We start from the raw sequence: 16,182 nt of genomic DNA, 5'->3' as shown, positions 1-16,182 counted from the left end.
AACTAACTAAATAAATAAATATTAAAGAATCAAGAAAGGGAAAAAAAGAGATTGCTATTTAAGTCCCCAGGAGGGCCACCCAGGGAACAGCAGAGTACCACGATCTAGCCAAAGCTGACTCAACATTCTTGGTAATCCTCCTGCCTCAGTTTCCTGAGTGCTCAAATTACCACAGTGGCTGTGGAAACCATGTTGGATGGGGTCTGGCAGTGTACGGAGGAAGAGGCAGTGCTGAGGATTGAACCCAGGGTCTTGTGCATGCCAGGCAAGCACTCTAACCACTGAGCTACATTGCAGCTCAGGACTAATTAGTTTGAATAATTCCACAGAGGTCGGATTTCCAGGAGTTAGCCTGGTTGCCCAGTGCCTGGGTCTCTGGGGATGCTGAAATGCAGGAGTCAGAAGAGTAGGTAGGAGGCTTAAGGGGTGTAGGCTGTCTGGATTGGCTTGCAGCTCCATTTACAGGGTGCTTGCAGGCAAACTGTTCTGGGATCCAGCTAATCCTGGAAGGGGCAGTCCCACTAAAGGCCTAGAAGACCCAGTTGTGGAGGCCTTATAAACTAGAGAACATAAAAGGAGTGGTTAACATGTCCAGAAATGTAAACAAAACCTCTCTGAGCCTTGCAATCTGTCATCAGCCTCCAGCTGATTGTTCAGTGTGGCTAAGCAGAGTCACGGAGGGAGTGAGCAAGCGGATGAGCAGAAGGAGCAGGCCCTGGGCCTTTTATCCAGATTATTCAACCACAACCTAATGTGATTGGTCAAAATAAACCGTGTTGTTTTCAGAGATACGAAACACACCTGTTTTGTGTGTTTGGATTTTTGAGCAGGGGAGTCTCAATATGCTATTCCAGCAGGGTTTGAATTCCTAGGCTCAACTCATCCTTCCTGCTTCAGCTTCCCCAGTGCTGGGCTGGGACTCCCAGGCAAGAGCCACGGCTCCAGTTGTTAGCTTTGAGGTCCCTTTTCACAAGACTCACCCCCATTAGTAGTTCCTTCCAAACTTCACAAGGGCCTGGTGAAGATATGGTTTCTCTCACCACATAGTGAACTTAAAAGCCCCCCTCCCCAATCCATTTTACTGGAGGGTCTCATGTAGCTCAGGCTGGTCTTGAATTCTATGTGTAGCCAAAAATGACCTTGAATTGAACTGATGCTCTTGCCTCTACTTCCCAAGTGCTGGGGTAATAGATGTGTATTACCACACTCAGCGCGCCTTTTATTTATGTATTTAGTGTGTGTGTGTATGTGTGTGTGTGTGTGGTATGCATGGAGGAGCACACCACAACACACATGTGGAGGTCAGAAGCAATCTGAAATTAGTTCTCTGTAGGGTGGATGTCACGAGCCATTTCCCCCCTAAAAATCATTACAGGAACCATCACCCTGGGGAGTCTGCAGAGAACCCCACACCCATAATTATGTTCTATTGAGAGAACCTGCCTCACACCCAATTAACTTATCTGTTAGCTGAACGCTCCTCACATTCCAGCTATCCAGGGAACCAGGTGTGGCAACTCGTGACTTCTTGGCCTACCTGTCCGAATGTAACCTCTTGGCCTACGTGACCAGGACCACGCGGCGAGATCCCGTGCCCTGCCCACCAAGTCCTCAACCAGGGCTATATAAGCAGCAACCATGATCCTAATAGACGGAGCCTTTGACAAATCTGCTTAGCCTCATTCTTCTGTCCTAGCTCATTCCCTTCCAGGTAGCGCCCCCTCCGAGACCCTGGAATAACTGATTGCAGGGTGGGTTACAAACCCCTAGATTGAGTAACCCACCCAACGCAATCGACAGGTGGAGTGTAGGGAGGGGGCGGAGGATAGGGAGGTGGGGCGGTGGGGGCGGGGTGGCACATGCCTTTCAGGACAGCCAGGGTTCTGGGGTATTGATTAGATTGAACTCAGGTCATCAGACTTGGAGGCAAGAGGCTTTACTAGCCATCCCTCCCTTTTTTTAGATGAAGAAACTCAAATTCGAGGAGAGACAGTTATAATTAACTCAAGGTCACACAGTTCAAGTCCAGGTCTGCCAGATCTCACGCCCTGCCCTGGGGGCTGTGGCCTAACTGGCCTCCACCTGTTGCCCAGGACTGGAGCTGGGAGAATATTCTGGGTGGTCAAGCCAGGACCCTCATTCAGATCCCTGAAAGGGGGAAGCCCCCACCGCCCCATCTTCCTAGTACTCCCTAGTGTTTTCCCACTAGAGAAATTCCGCATGGTCCATCCTCGGGAGCAGGATGGATAGGCCGCCGCCAGGCCCCACACCTCCCTCACAGTCACAAGCCTTCCCGCACCAAGCTCCCACTTCTTTCCCCCCCTTCAGGTGTATCAAAGTCGCAGCGCTGCGGGAAGTTCAGGTTCGAACACGTCTCTGTAGGCTTTGTGAATATATTAGTTTTCTTTTCCTCTAACGCGCTACAGAGGTGGAGCTGGGGGGCGGGTGGGGGAGGAGGGGACGAGCGGCACTGGAGCCCAGTATGCAAATGTATGCAGATATCTAAATGAGGGTGTCTCGGAGATTCGGGAGCAGAAGCCGCTCGGAGCTGGCCCGGCTTGTCGCAGCCCCCGGGCTCTGCGGCACCGCAGTGGGGAGGGCTGCTCGTGCTCTTTAGAGTCTGTGCTTTGAAGCAATGTCTCCGCAGCACAGGGGAGGAAGCGCTGCGGAAATTGGTTCTGGATACTTCCTGGCGGTGTTCTCAATTGCTTCAGCTACGTTGGGGGTTCTGTGGGGGAGAGGGCGGAGAGTCTCTGAACCTCTCTGGGTTTCCTCAGCCGGGAAGGGGGCGGCTGTTCCTGTCGTCATTTCTACATCCAGGGATCTTGCTAACACCCATTTCCGGACCCCACTGATTACTGAATCAGAGTCTTTTATTTGTTTATTCTTTTTAAAGTCCCCAGCCTAGGACAGAGTGCAGTAGCCCACGTCTTTAAGCCCAGCACTCGGGAGCTAAGGCGGGTGTGTGTCTCTGTGAGTCTGACCGAGGCCAGCCAGGTCTACACTGGGAACTCCAGACCAGCTGGGACTACATAGTGAGACCCTGGTCTTTTTTTTTTAAAAAAAAAAAAAAAAAAAAAAAAAAAAAACGTCCCCAGCCTTGATAAGGACTGATGCAAACCTGGAGCTGCTAATCTAGTCTCTTGCAGGTGGGGGAAGGGCTGTGTAGATGTGTTCCCAGCGGTGACGGTCAGAATCCCAGGAGCTTCACACTCAGGTTGCCTACCCCCCCCCCCCACCAGCTAAGTCAGAGGGGTTGATGAAACGGGGGCACCACTAGCCGAAAAGAAAGTCCCAGGTGGGAAGGCTGTGTGCGGAGGGCTGGTACCTATGGCAGAACTAGTCTGTAGAGTGTGCGGTCTCGGGTTCTACCCCCAGCATTGACACAAAAGGACGTCTGTACCAGGAAGACCAGTGTACAAGAAGCTTTGCTGGACAGATTTTCCCGCAAGACACATGCTCTTCCTGTGTTCTTAGTCTGTTTGGCTCAGTCCCCATGCCTAGTGTGCAGCCTTCAGGGGTCTCCTGGAGCGAAGCCTGCACCACACCGGCAGAGAGGCAGCGCACTGGCAGATTCCTGTGTGCGATTTTGAACCTTGCTACTGCCTTGTGCCCTAGCACTGCATCCAGTTCTGAGAGCCCAGGGCTCCTGGAGTACTTGACTGCCTCCTCCATCTATAACATGGCAAGGAGAACATCAGCATTATGGTCAAAAAAAAAAAAAAATCTGGATTGGCAGCCAACGTTGGTAGTAGTTATGTACCTGGGCAATTGGCTTTAATTCTCTGGTCTCAGTTTCCCCATCTGGAAATGGGGTGAAAACCCTTCCCACTCACTGTAGGGATGACGCTGTATTAAAGCAGAGTTTTCGGGCACCTGAATCACCTGGCAAGCTTGTTAAGTCTAAGGCTGTAGGGGTAGGGAAGACAGAGATGGGATCACTGGTAGACAGCTTGCCTAGAATGTACAAGGCTGTGGGTTTGAATCCCAGCACCTCAAAAATGAATGAATGGCGAATATTTCTGGCCTCCACTTGGACTGTTGGGGTAGGGACAGGTGTGGGTTTGCTTTTCTAAATGTTCCCATTTAGAAATAGGAGCAGCTACTGCAGGATGCTGGGGATCCCTGCACAGGAAGAGAACTCCACCTGAACTTGAACAGGAGCAAATCTGTGTGCTGTGTGCACCCCTCCCTCCTGAATTATTCCCCAGGGTCTCTTCCTCTTCCATTTTGTCAGCAAGAGCTGAGCCCCTCAGACTGTCAGGGTTAGGTATGCTGTGATCTCAAGAGTCACAGTGCACTTTCCAGATGTCACCCAGGGTCAAACAGCAGCACTAAACCCTGGAATGACCATCGAAGGACATCCAACCGAGGGTGGACTTTTTGCACACTAGCCATTTTAAAGGTTTTCCCCCCTCCTAAATATCAAAAGCAACTTTTAAAAATGTGTATTTTGAGACTGCACCTGCTTGGCTGAGACCCCAAGCATATTCTGAACTGTCAGTGAGCAATTTAATGTAGAAGGAATGGGTCTCGCCTCTACCCTCCTCCTCCCCTCCCCAGATGTGACTCTCAGCATCCTCTCTGACTGGGAACAAGACCTTCAGGCCTTAAGCGAACTCCTCTGGACTGTCCTGTGCCCCTTCCAGCTACCTGACTCTCTTTCCTTTTTATTCACCTCCCGTCCCCCTCATTTTTGTTTTCTATAGAACCCAGCCAAATGTACCCACTGTTGGTTCTTAGACTTCACCCCCTCCAGCCTGGTCTCTGAGCACCCCCACCCCACCCCAGATGCTTCCCCCATTGACTTCCTTCTTGCCTGAACTAGTGACCTAATGTTAGCATGAGATTTAGAGTCAGAAGCCTGAGGCAGGAGCCCTGTCACTGTTGGGGGACAACGAGCAATTTAAACACTTCTCTGAGCCAGGCATAGTGACACATGCCTTTAGTCCCCAGCTCCAGAGGCAGTAACAAGAGAACCAGAAAGTTCAAGGCCACCTTGGGCTGTGTAGCAAGTCAATCTCAAAACAACAAAGGGCCGGAAGTGTGGCTTATTGGTAGATGGCTTTTCTGACCTATATCCAGCCCCAGAGCTCTAGTACTGCATAAATCCAGGTGTGTGGTGCACACCTGTAATCCTAGCATAGGAGGGAGGGAGGAGGATCAGAAATTCAAGGTGATTCTCAGCAATCTTGTGAGTTTGAGGTCAGCCTGGTTGCATGGGACTTTGTGCCAAGAAAGCAAGACAAAACCAAAAAAGCACTTCTCTAGGCTCTGCGTCTGTCACCTTGAAAATAGTTCACAATCTCTGCTTCCAATGAGTGTCAAGGGTTCTGAAAATGACAGATCCAAATAGGACGTCCCGAGGATCGACCCTACGGTACAGATGTGGTGTGCTGAGGCCTGGGACAGTGCTAGGCAAACTCTCTAGTGTCCATGTGCACAGATTTAAAATTATTCCTGACCGAGGTAGACTGGGACACAGGCAGACTCTGGGGAGAAGGCTGGGGTACTGGTGTCAGGGCTGGCCTGACATCGCTGGGTGTGAGGACCTGAGGAAACTCCAGTTAGCTCATCTGTGAGATGGAATTGTGAATGGATGCTTATTTGTAGCCATGAGATGAGAGCATTAGAGGCAAGGAATCATCACGTCCTCCCCCACCCTCTCCTTCCATGCCTGTCAGGTGTCAGTCACTGTGGTAAATTTTGCAGCGCATAATCTCAGAATTCTCACCATAACTCTTTGAAGCAGACCCCTGGGGACCAGGCCTTTGCAGACCCTACAGCAAGCAGGCCACATACCCCACGGCTGAGCTGTACCCCAGTCTTGCCCTATTTCACAGATGAAGAACTAGAGTTTCAGAGAGACAAAGTGACCTGCCTGCAGTCACCCAGCCAGTGAATGGTAGGAGCTGGGGTTTGAAGCCAGTACCTGACTTCCCTGTGCAGTGGTGCTAAGCACTGGCAAGGGGGAGGCGTGGCTTAGCATCAGGAAGGAATCTAGGAGTCAGCCAGGGGAATTGCCCCCAGCCTGTGGGAGGGATGCCTGTGGGAAGCTGGGATCTAGTAATGTTCTTCATGAGGACACCTGTTTCGCCCCAGACAGGGAGCTTGTCTCTCTCACATCCTGCCGGAGCCTCTCAGGCCTACCTTCCCCTACCCTCTCCAGCAAGTTTGGGAGAAGCAGACTTGGAATTCCCCCATGATAGATAGAGCATGCCATTCCTCATCTCTGAGGTTGTCCCTGCTGTGGAGACTCTGGGGCTGGGTCACCTAACCAGTGACTCAGGACTCCAGGTCTAGCCCAGTGCCCATCCTACTGTAAGGGGTTTAGAGTTCAAAGATTCCAGGTCAGGGGTTCAGGGGGTCAGGGTTGTGCCTGCTGAGGGGGCACTTCCTGCTCCCTGCCTCCTTTCCTCGGTTCTTATGGGGGCTGAGGAAGTGGGGAAGGGGATGTGGTAACCAGAACCACTTCCTGCTATGGCTGTGTTGAAAACCAAGCTTCTCCCAAGTTCCCTTTGATGGGGGCTGGTGAGCAGGGTGTGTGTGTGTGTGTGTGTGTGTGTGTGTGTGTGTAAGTGGTGGTAAAGGAGGAAGTTGGGGGTGGGGAGAGGAGAACTCTTGCTCAGATGGACTCCTCGCTCTGGGGTTCCCAGTGGGCGCTCTCTTCTCAGTTAGTAGGAGCCACCATGGATCCTGAAGACAAGCATAGCTGAGAAGTGGTAACCACTACTTACACAGTGTGCCAGGCCCCACTACATCAGGCCCAAACGGGAAGCACTGTTATTAGCACCATTTTACAGATGGGGAAAACGGTAGGTTGTGCCAGTCGCTGGAGTCACACAATGGACTGAAGCTTGAATTGAGGCAGTCCAACCCCAGAGTGAGAGCTCCTATTGCCCAGCACACTCTCTCTGCCATGTGACTCTGCTGGGCCTCAGTTTCCTCATCTGCATAGTAGGGGGAATTGGAGTAGATAGGCACACCTCCATTTATGGCGCTTGTATTTCTGTTAACATTTTTTGTTTTCAAAAAAAAATTTCTAACCGGTCACAGCAGTGTAAACCTTTAATTCCAGCTCTCAGAAGGCAGAGACAAGCAGGACTGTGAGTTTGAGGCCAGCCTGGTCTACACAGTGAGCTTCAGGCCAGCTAGAGGTACCTGGCAAGACCTTGCCTCAAACCACAACGCTACACACACACACACACCATCTATTACATTTTATCTGTGTATGTTTGTGTGTGGTATGTATGTATGTTCGAACGCAGAGGTCAGAGGACAACTTGTAGGAGCTGATTCTCTTCTACCATGTGAGTCCCTGGGATGAACCTGGGTCTTCATGCTCGGTGATAAAGAAACTGGCTCTCTGATGACTGATTATTCAGTCCCTCTTCTACTGGACTATCAGTCCAATAAGCAAGGGGACAAAAGCGTAACTACTAATCCAGTTTATTTTTTTCATCCTTTTCCTCTTTCACTTCTTAGCGAGGATCTCGTGTAGCCCAGGCTGCGTGAGAACTCGCTATGCAACCACAGATATTCTTGATCTTCTGATTCACCTTCCTCTGACACCTGAGTGCCAGGATATAGCTCAATTCTTAGCATAATGTCTGGCTCATAAAACTTAACAAAAATGTGTTGAATAGGTTTATATATTTACTTACCTTTTTTGACTTTTTGAGACAGAGTATCTCTGTGTAGTCCTGGCTGTTCTAGAACTTGCTCTGTAAACCAGGCTGTCCTTCAACTCACAGAAATCTGCTTCCCTCTGCCTCCTGAGTGCTGGAATTAAAGGTGTTACCTTACCACCTATCTATCTATCTATCTATCTATCTATCTATCTATCTATCTATCTATCTATCTATCTACAGGGTCTCATGTAGCCCAGGCTGGCCTCAAACTTGCTATGTGTCAGAGATTAGGCTTGAACTCTTGACCCTTTTGCTTTTACTGTCCAATTGTTGGGGGTCAGCAAAGTAGAGCAGTCATTAAAGATTTGAGGATCAAGCTGGGCATGGTGACACACCATTAATCCCAGCACTTGGGAGACAGAGGCAGGCAGACCTGGTCTACAGAGCAAGTTCCAGGACAGTTAGGACTACACAGAGAAACCCTGTCTTGAAAAGCAAAAAGCAAAAACTACAACAACAAATTGAGGATCATCATCAATGGTTTGAATATTCGATGCAACTTTTGGACCACTTACAAAGAAAAATCAGCACACACCAGAGGTTCTTCCCCCCCCCTCCAGGGAACATTTGGCAACAATGCTGGTTGTCACAACTGGCAGAGGTGGTACTACTGGCATCTAGTAGGAAGAAGGAGGACACCTCTACACACACTTCAGTGACCCCAAACAAAGAACCATCAGCCCCAAGTATCAAGAGTACCAAGCTTGCTAGGTGTGGTGGCACATCACTTAGGAGGCAGAGGCAGGAGTATCTCTGTGAGTCTGAGGCCAGCCTGGTCCATATTCCCAAGCTCTAGGCCAGGCAGGATGCCAAGCTTGAGAAACAAGACAAACATAGACATGGCATATGGCATAGATGTATCATACAATACATATAGGACACATATACATAGATATGACATTCAACATAGGTGTGGCATAATCCATAGACATGTCATCCACATATATGACATCCTCAGCACAATTGCTGGCAAGATGGGGTTACTTTGTAGATTTCTCTGAAGTCCTTGTCTGCCACTTAGATAAAGGGAGGCCCTCTTTTGTTTCCATTTCGAATCTTGTATTATTCTTTGACCCCACAATCCCAAGTCTGTGTAATATAGTTGCCTGGATCCCTGTCTTCAGCCTATGAACCCTCAAAGTCCCCAGCCTCTCTCTGTCCTCATCATGGGAAGGTGGCAAGGGATCAGAGGAGGAGGGTACAAGCTTTAAGGCCCTGCAAGTCCACCATTTCTTTCATCTGTACTCTGATCTGCTTGGCCCCCTGCACAGGTGAAGGGCCTCAGAGTCAGACTATCCACACTTGAATCCTGACTCTCTTAACTTACTGTGTGATCACGGGCAATTCCCTTGACGGCTTTAAGATGAAGTTTCCTATCCCCCAAAGCCAGGGTTACTCACCAAATCAATCTCATAAGCCAGGTATGCTGTGCACACCTGTAATACAGCTCTTGGGAGTCAGAGGCAGGAGACAGAAGCTCAACACAAACCTGAGCTACATAGGCTCTCGTCTCAATAAACCAAGGATGGGCCAGGGAAACAACTCACTCCTAGGGTAACAGCATCTATCTGCTGCAGAAGCAGGAGGACCTGAGTTTGGATCCCCACCATCCATGTACAAATCTGGGCATGGCCACCCATGCTTGTATTCCCAACACTAGGGGGATGGAGACTCAGACAGGAGTGCTGCTAAGGCTTGCTGGCTGCCAGCTTATCTGAAAAACACTGTGCTCCAGGTGTAGCGAGAGACCTGCCTCAAAGGAGTAAGAGGGAAAGATGGCAGAGGAGGACCGCCAATGTCTCCTCTGGCCTTGGTAGGCATGGATGTGTGTCCCTGCACACACCTGTAGATGTACACATACCCCCAAAACAAATAAACAAAAACAAGGACTAGGGACATCTCAGATGCAGAGTGCTTGCCTAGCATGTGGCAGACCCTAGCTGTATGTATGAACATGTATACATACACATACACACAGAAAGACACACACATACACAGAGACACGCACACACAGAAAGAGAGAGAGAAGGAACAGGAAATGAAAGATTTATAGGGAGCACATCACAGTGTTCAACACAATAAATCACAAAAAGTGAATTATCACTGTGGCTTGGAGATGAAATGACTTGCCCAAGGCGAACATAGTTGGGAAATGGTGAAGTTGGGAAATGGTGGACCCAGGACTGCAAGTCAGGACTGAAGATCATCTATCAGAAGCATATAATAAGAGAAGCAGAGACCCCTGGGAACACACCTCATCCCCCTTCTCCATCTCACGGGTCCATTCAGTGCAGGAGTGGATAAAGTCTGAACACAAGGGAGGCTCTGTCAAAACAGCTGGCTGAAGGCTGTTTCACCATGGTGGCAGGCTGGGTGGGCGGAACGCAGGGGGGCTGTTGGCTGTGGGTGACACCGTGCAGAAGTTTTCATGGATGAAACAGGGCTGGAAGAGGGAAGGGGTCTGTGAAGAATTCATAGCTCAGGGAAAGGAAGGTGTGTGCTCCACATCACCCAGAGGCTCAGAGTCAAGACTCCAGTCTCTTCCTTCCGATCCCAAACCCAGCCGCCAGACGGTTAAGAGGAATCAGTGCCATCAATTAAGGGCTCATGGCTCATGCACACTGTGCTAAATGCATTTCCTGTGATTCATGAGTCTCATTTTAGCCTCACATCAATATGGGGACAAAGGATTGAGGGATGAAGGGTCTGGATTTTTGGTTGTTTTGATTCTATGGACAGCAGAAGAAGGATGCTTGCCTGAGGCCCCTGGGAAGGGTGAAGCTTCTGCTTGTTCCCACATGCCCCTGAGGCTCATCTTTCCTTCCCTAAGGAGTCAGCCTGCTGAAGCTAGGGGCTTGCCCAGTGGAATTCCCCAAATCCTGCCTCAAAGAGCCTGCTCCCAGCTGGTAGGAGAGGAAGCTGAGTCAAAGGCACTATCAGGGAGAGGGATGAGAAGACAGAACCTACAGTGTGGGGAGGGGCTCCAGGCTGAGCTCTGGCCAGGGAGTGGGTGTCCCAGGAGCCCAAGAAAGGGGGAATCTCAAGCACTTTTTCCAGTCCTCTACCGAACTAACCACTTAGGGCCTTCAGTCCTAGGGCTAGGTAAATCTCCCCACCCCTTTCCCACAAATTCTGCAGTTTGCAAAACTCAACCACTCCCCTGAGTGCTGTGGTTTCCTGTGGGTCTGGGGTCCTGCCTGACTCGGCAATGTTGGACTGTGGAGAGGGCAGAAAGGAGGGGGTGGTGTAAGTCCTTTCCTTGGGCTGTCCAAGACCCATACACACACACACACACACACACACACACACACACACACACACACCCTGAGTCAGCACCTGCCTGGAGGGGAGGGGCGGGGCTACTGATTCAGTTTTACGGTCCCTTTAAAAACCTCGGAGAGGGCAGCTTCAGCCAGACACTGCCATCCTCACCATGAGCCCCTGGCAGCCCCTTGTCCTTGCACTCCTGGCTCTAGGCTGCAGCTCTGCAGCTCCTCTCCAGCGCCAGCCGACTTTTGTGGTCTTCCCCAGAGACCTGAGAACCAACAACCTCACCGACACTCAGCTGGCACAGGTAGACAAATGCCTCGGTGGAAAGTCGGCAGGGCCAGGAAGATGCCCAGTGTCCCTGAGAAAGCATGGGCTTCAGATATGCTTTCTGAATTTACCTGGCACTGGGCATATCTGAAGAAACAGAGGTGCCAGGGTTAGGCACTAGGTGTAGTGTGGAGGCTCTGGGCAGTGGTGAAAATAACGGACAGATTCGAGTTTACTAGGGCAATGGGCTGGGGCGATCTCGGAGGGTTGTGGATTAGGCACAGGCTGGAAAGGAACCATAGGGGAGCTGTGAGGTAGGTAGGCATGGTTAAGAACATCTTAGGTGGGAAAGGGCTGTGTTATTCACAGGACGGGGAATTCTAGCTGTGTGAGAAGCCCTGGTGAACTGGTTTTAGAGTCCCTAAGTGTGTGGCCCAGAGGGCAAGGAAAGGGTGCCAGAACTCTGCGATGACTCTGTCCCTCCGTCCGTAGGAATACTTGTACCGCTATGGTTACAGTCGGGCAGCCGAGATGCAGGGCGAGAAGCAGAGCCTGCGGCCTGCTTTGCTGCTGCTTCAGAAGAAGCTGTCCCTGCCCCAGACTGGTGAACTGGACAGCAGGACACTAGAGGCCATTCGTGCACCACGCTGTGGTGTTCCAGACTTGGGCAAATTCCAAACCTTCGAGGGCGATCTCAAGTGGCACCACCATAACATCACATACTGGTGAGATGCTGGGCTCGAAGCAGGTGGCTGGGGCGGGACTGGCGGCCAGGCTGCACCTGTGCCTGACTGACAAGGTATTTTAGCAATACAAGTTCTGAAAGCTGGGAGCCCTGGGTGTGTAGCTGCTACCCCGCCCCCTCTCCTTTGTGAACCGGCACGCTCCCTCCGCCCCCACCAACTCCGGCTTTTCACCTGCAGGATTCAAAGCTACTCGGAAGACTTGCCGCGAGATGTGATCGATGACGCCTTTGCGCGAGCCTTTGCCGTGTGGAGCGCGGTGACACCGCTCACGTTCACCCGCGTGTACGGCCTCGAAGCAGACATTGTTATTCAGTTTGGTGTCGCAGGTAAGAACTCCCGGGCTGGGCCATAGGAGGAACGACCACGGACAGAATAGAAGGGGCAGCAGACAGCTTTTTTGCCTGCCCCACAATCCCTAGTCGCACAAAGGATGCCCCCTCCTGCGGGGCATCATTGCCACAGTCACCTCCTTGCAAAGCCTGGGGGACACAGCCTTCAGGCTCTTGCCACCAAAGAGAGCAAAGCCTACGCAACTGTCGTTGGTTGACTCCTGTCCTCTCCACCTGCCTCTGCAGAGCACGGAGACGGGTATCCCTTCGACGGCAAGGACGGTCTTCTGGCACACGCCTTTCCCCCTGGCCCCGGTATCCAGGGAGATGCCCACTTCGACGATGAAGAGTTGTGGTCGCTGGGCAAAGGCGTCGGTGAGATCTTGAGCCTTCCTATATTCTCCCCTGCTCCTGCCCCTGCCCCTGCCCCGGCTCCCTTCTCTTACAGTGGCCCGTGGCCAGTCGCCCTGACTCTAGTCTCCTTACTACAGTGGTTCCCACACACTTTGGAAACGCAAATGGTGCCCCATGTCACTTTCCCTTCACCTTCGAGGGACGCTCCTATTTGGCTTGCACCACAGATGGCCGCACCGATGGTGCGCCTTGGTGTAGTACTACAGCCAACTATGACAGCGACCGCAAATTTGGTTTCTGCCCCAGTGAGAGTGAGTATACGCTGAGGAGGGGGGGAGGATTATGTGGCGGGGTGGGATGCCAGCCACCATTAAGGGTCCAGAATCTTAGTTTCCAATCCCTCTTTGCCACTATTGGTGTGGCCAGGTCTCTCTCCCCTCCTTTCCCCTCCCCCTCCCCCCCTTCTCTCTGGGTCCAATCTCCTCTGTGATATGGGAAGAGGGCTGGGACCTTGACGGTCAGGGCAACACGTGGAAGTAATAACGCGGGTCTCCACATCCTCAGAACTCTACACGGAGCACGGCAATGCGGACGGCAAACCCTGTGTGTTTCCGTTCATCTTTGAGGGCCGCTCCTACTCTGCCTGCACCACTGAAGGTCGCTCGGACGGTTACCGCTGGTGCGCCACTACAGCCAACTATGACCAGGATAAGCTGTACGGCTTCTGCCCTACCCGAGGTACCTCTGCCCTGCCTAGCAGGTTGAGCCTGGCTCTGCCCTCCAGCATTGTTCTCCAAAAGGAGGCTTTTCCATCCATTCATTTTCTCTCTCTATTTATCACTCACCGCCTCCCTCCACATCTCTCCGTGACTCCCAGTTGGGCAGCCTTTTTTGTTTGGCCTTAGGCTTCTGCCTTGCTCTCCTATTCTAGGCGCGGCCCATTTGGGTTTCCTGGCTTCATCAGTGCTCCACAGCGCCCCCTAGGCTTCAAAAATAGGTCATCGCGATTCTCTAGTGCAGCCCTTAGTTTGCCCCCCCCCACTTCTCCGTTCCCCCCCCTCCCCCCCATCACATTAGATCTACCCACCCGACTCATTTATGGTCCATGATCTCTCCAGCCGATGCGACTGTGGTTGGGGGCAACTCGGCAGGCGAGCTGTGCGTCTTCCCCTTCATCTTCCTGGGCAAGGAGTACTCCACTTGTACCAGCGAGGGCCGCAGCGATGGGCGCCTCTGGTGCGCTACCACCTCGAACTTCGACACTGACAAGAAGTGGGGTTTCTGCCCAGACAAAGGTGGGCGGCGCTCTGAGGCTCCTGGAGCGGGTTCCGAGGCACCCCCTGGTAGTCGTGGTGGCGGAGCAGCCAGGACTGGGGCCTTGACCTCCTGTTTACATCTTGGGCATTTCCTCCTTTCCAGGGTACAGCCTATTCCTGGTGGCAGCGCATGAGTTCGGCCACGCGCTGGGTTTAGATCATTCTTCAGTGCCGGAAGCGCTCATGTACCCCATGTATCGCTTCCTCGAGGGCTCCCCTCTGCACGAGGACGACGTGAGAGGCATCCAGCATCTGTATGGTGAGGTTGAGGGGACAGAGATGGAGCGGATGAGGCTCAGCTATAGGACCAGAGAAGAGGGGAGAGAAGAAATGGAACCTCAGTATCCATCTATGGACAGGGCCCGAGAGCCCAGTGAATGCTTGGAGACGGCACCCTAGACCCGGGTTCAGAAGCCAGTCCAGGGCTGGGTGTGCAGCCTAGTGGTTAGAATAGGCACTGGGTGCTGCAGAGCAGACGTGAGGCCCTGGGTTTGATCCTCAGCAGGAGGTGACATCCCTTGAGTGTGTCAGATCACCCTTCATGTCCTTCTCTCTAAGGCGGGTGTGTGATGATGACAGTGTGCCTCACATAAGGCTTTGATGGAGTTTTCTGAAGCAGAATGATGCCTGGCTTTACTAAGTGCCATTTGATTGTTCGTTTTGTTTTTGGTCATCATTTACCCTAAAAAATGGGGATGCTTGCTGGGTATGACGTTGCAAGCCTGTAATCCCAACTCTCAGGAGGTTGAGAGGAGAGTTACCATGAGTTTGAGGCTAGCCTGAGATACATAGTAGGCTCCAGGCCAACCTGGGCTACTTAAGGCCCTGACTCAAAGGAGCTTCCAAAGATTAACTTATTTGTATTCTTATGGGTGTTTTGCCCGCGTTTATGGCTGTGTACCGCATATGCGCAATGACAGCAGAGGCCAGAGAGGGTGCAGGATCCCTTGGAATGGAAGTTACAGATTGTTAGCTACTGTATAGGTGCTGGGAAAGGTGCTCAGGTCCTCCGGAAGAGCAACCAGGGTCTTAACCACCTAGCTGTCATAGCAGGCCAGGTGTGCTTGCACACGCCTTTAATCCCAGCATTTAGGAGGCTGAGGCAGGCTGATTTCTGTGAGCTGGAAACCAGCCAGGTCTACATAGTGAGACTCAATCTTTAAAAAAGACAAGGGGAGGAAAGGATATTGAGGAATTAATCTTGCGAGTTTATAATGCTTAGAGTACCGTTTGACGTGGTGGCCACTCAAAAGACTCTCGCCCCTCCTGATTTGGGGGAGGGAGGGAGACACTGCCTGTTGTTCTGCTCTGACAATCCAGTCCGTATCTTCACAGAGTTCAGTATGGACAGTTAGGCTTGGTGTGTGGGAAGAGGCCTGCTTGTGGCCTCCAGCTTCAAGGGAAACGGAAGACATCACTGCTGGCTTCAGGAGTAGGCTGGGGCCCAGAGAAATGCTGACTAGTATGTCTTACCTAGTGTCTTGTTTTAGGTCCTGGCCCTAAGCCTGACCCAAGGCCTCCAACCACCACCACCACTGAACCACAGCCGACAGCTCCTCCCACTATGTGCCCCACTCTACCTCCCACCGCCTACCCGACCCAGAGTCCCACGGTTGGCCCTACAGGCCCCCCTGCAGCTGGCCCTACAGGTCCACCTACTGCTGGCCCTTCTGAGGCCACTACAATATCTTTGAGCCCAGCAGACAATCCTTGCTCTGTGAATATTTTCGACGCGATTGCTGAGATCCAGGACTCTCTGTATTTCTTCAAGGACGGGTGAGCTGGAGGGAGTGTGCGGATGAGAGGGGGGCTTAGAGAGGAACCTGCCTGCGTCTCCCACCCACTTTCCTTGCTAGGCCATGGTTCAGGGTCCTGCTATCTCCTTTCTTTCAGTCGCTACTGGAAGTTCCTGAATCGCAGAGGAAGCCGCCTGCAGGGCCCCTTTCTTATTGCCCGCACGTGGCCAGCTCTGCCTGCAAAATTGGACTCTGCCTTTGAGGACCCATTGTCCAAGAAGATTTTCTTCTTTTCTGGTTAGTTTGTGCCTCTCTATTTCACCTATTCCTCAGTACCCATCAACTTAGGACACAGAGTCCAGGGTAACCCATGAAACTGTGACGCAAAGGTGTGGGGGCGTCCCCTCCTGGAAGATGCAATTTGACATTTATGGGGAGGAGGCTTTTGAATTTCGATTGTTCTGACCCTTGCG

The 16,182-nt window shown here is 51.8% G+C and overlaps 1 protein-coding gene across 2 annotated transcripts in view; it reads left to right on the top strand.

Annotated features, from left to right (window-relative positions):
- The window catches only part of Mmp9 (matrix metallopeptidase 9), a 47,528-nt gene that overhangs the window by 28,977 nt on the left and 2,369 nt on the right, over window positions 1-16,182 (top strand). Inside the window, exons 1-10 of one of the 2 annotated variants that reach the window (XM_050150825.1) lie at window positions 11,090-11,265; window positions 11,721-11,953; window positions 12,152-12,300; window positions 12,550-12,678; window positions 12,795-12,968; window positions 13,222-13,395; window positions 13,776-13,952; window positions 14,077-14,232; window positions 15,464-15,749; window positions 15,867-16,006. In XM_050150825.1, coding sequence (XP_050006782.1) covers window positions 11,125-11,265; window positions 11,721-11,953; window positions 12,152-12,300; window positions 12,550-12,678; window positions 12,795-12,968; window positions 13,222-13,395; window positions 13,776-13,952; window positions 14,077-14,232; window positions 15,464-15,749; window positions 15,867-16,006 — 1,759 coding nt within the window. In that variant the 5' untranslated portion in view covers window positions 11,090-11,124. Of the gene's footprint in view, window positions 1-11,089; window positions 11,266-11,720; window positions 11,954-12,151; window positions 12,301-12,549; window positions 12,679-12,794; window positions 12,969-13,221; window positions 13,396-13,775; window positions 13,953-14,076; window positions 14,233-15,463; window positions 15,750-15,866; window positions 16,007-16,182 lie in introns of those variants that run through there. The other variant, XM_050150826.1, reaches the window with a different exon arrangement.

The sequence above is a fragment of the Alexandromys fortis genome, unplaced genomic scaffold (assembly GCF_014885135.2).
Source record: "Alexandromys fortis isolate MF-2015 unplaced genomic scaffold, M_Fortis_MF-2015_v1.1 scaffold_27, whole genome shotgun sequence".
NCBI lineage: Eukaryota > Metazoa > Chordata > Mammalia > Rodentia > Cricetidae > Alexandromys > Alexandromys fortis.
The sequence above is the reverse complement of the archived record's forward strand: the minus strand, read 5'-3'. Positions and strand labels throughout refer to the sequence as shown.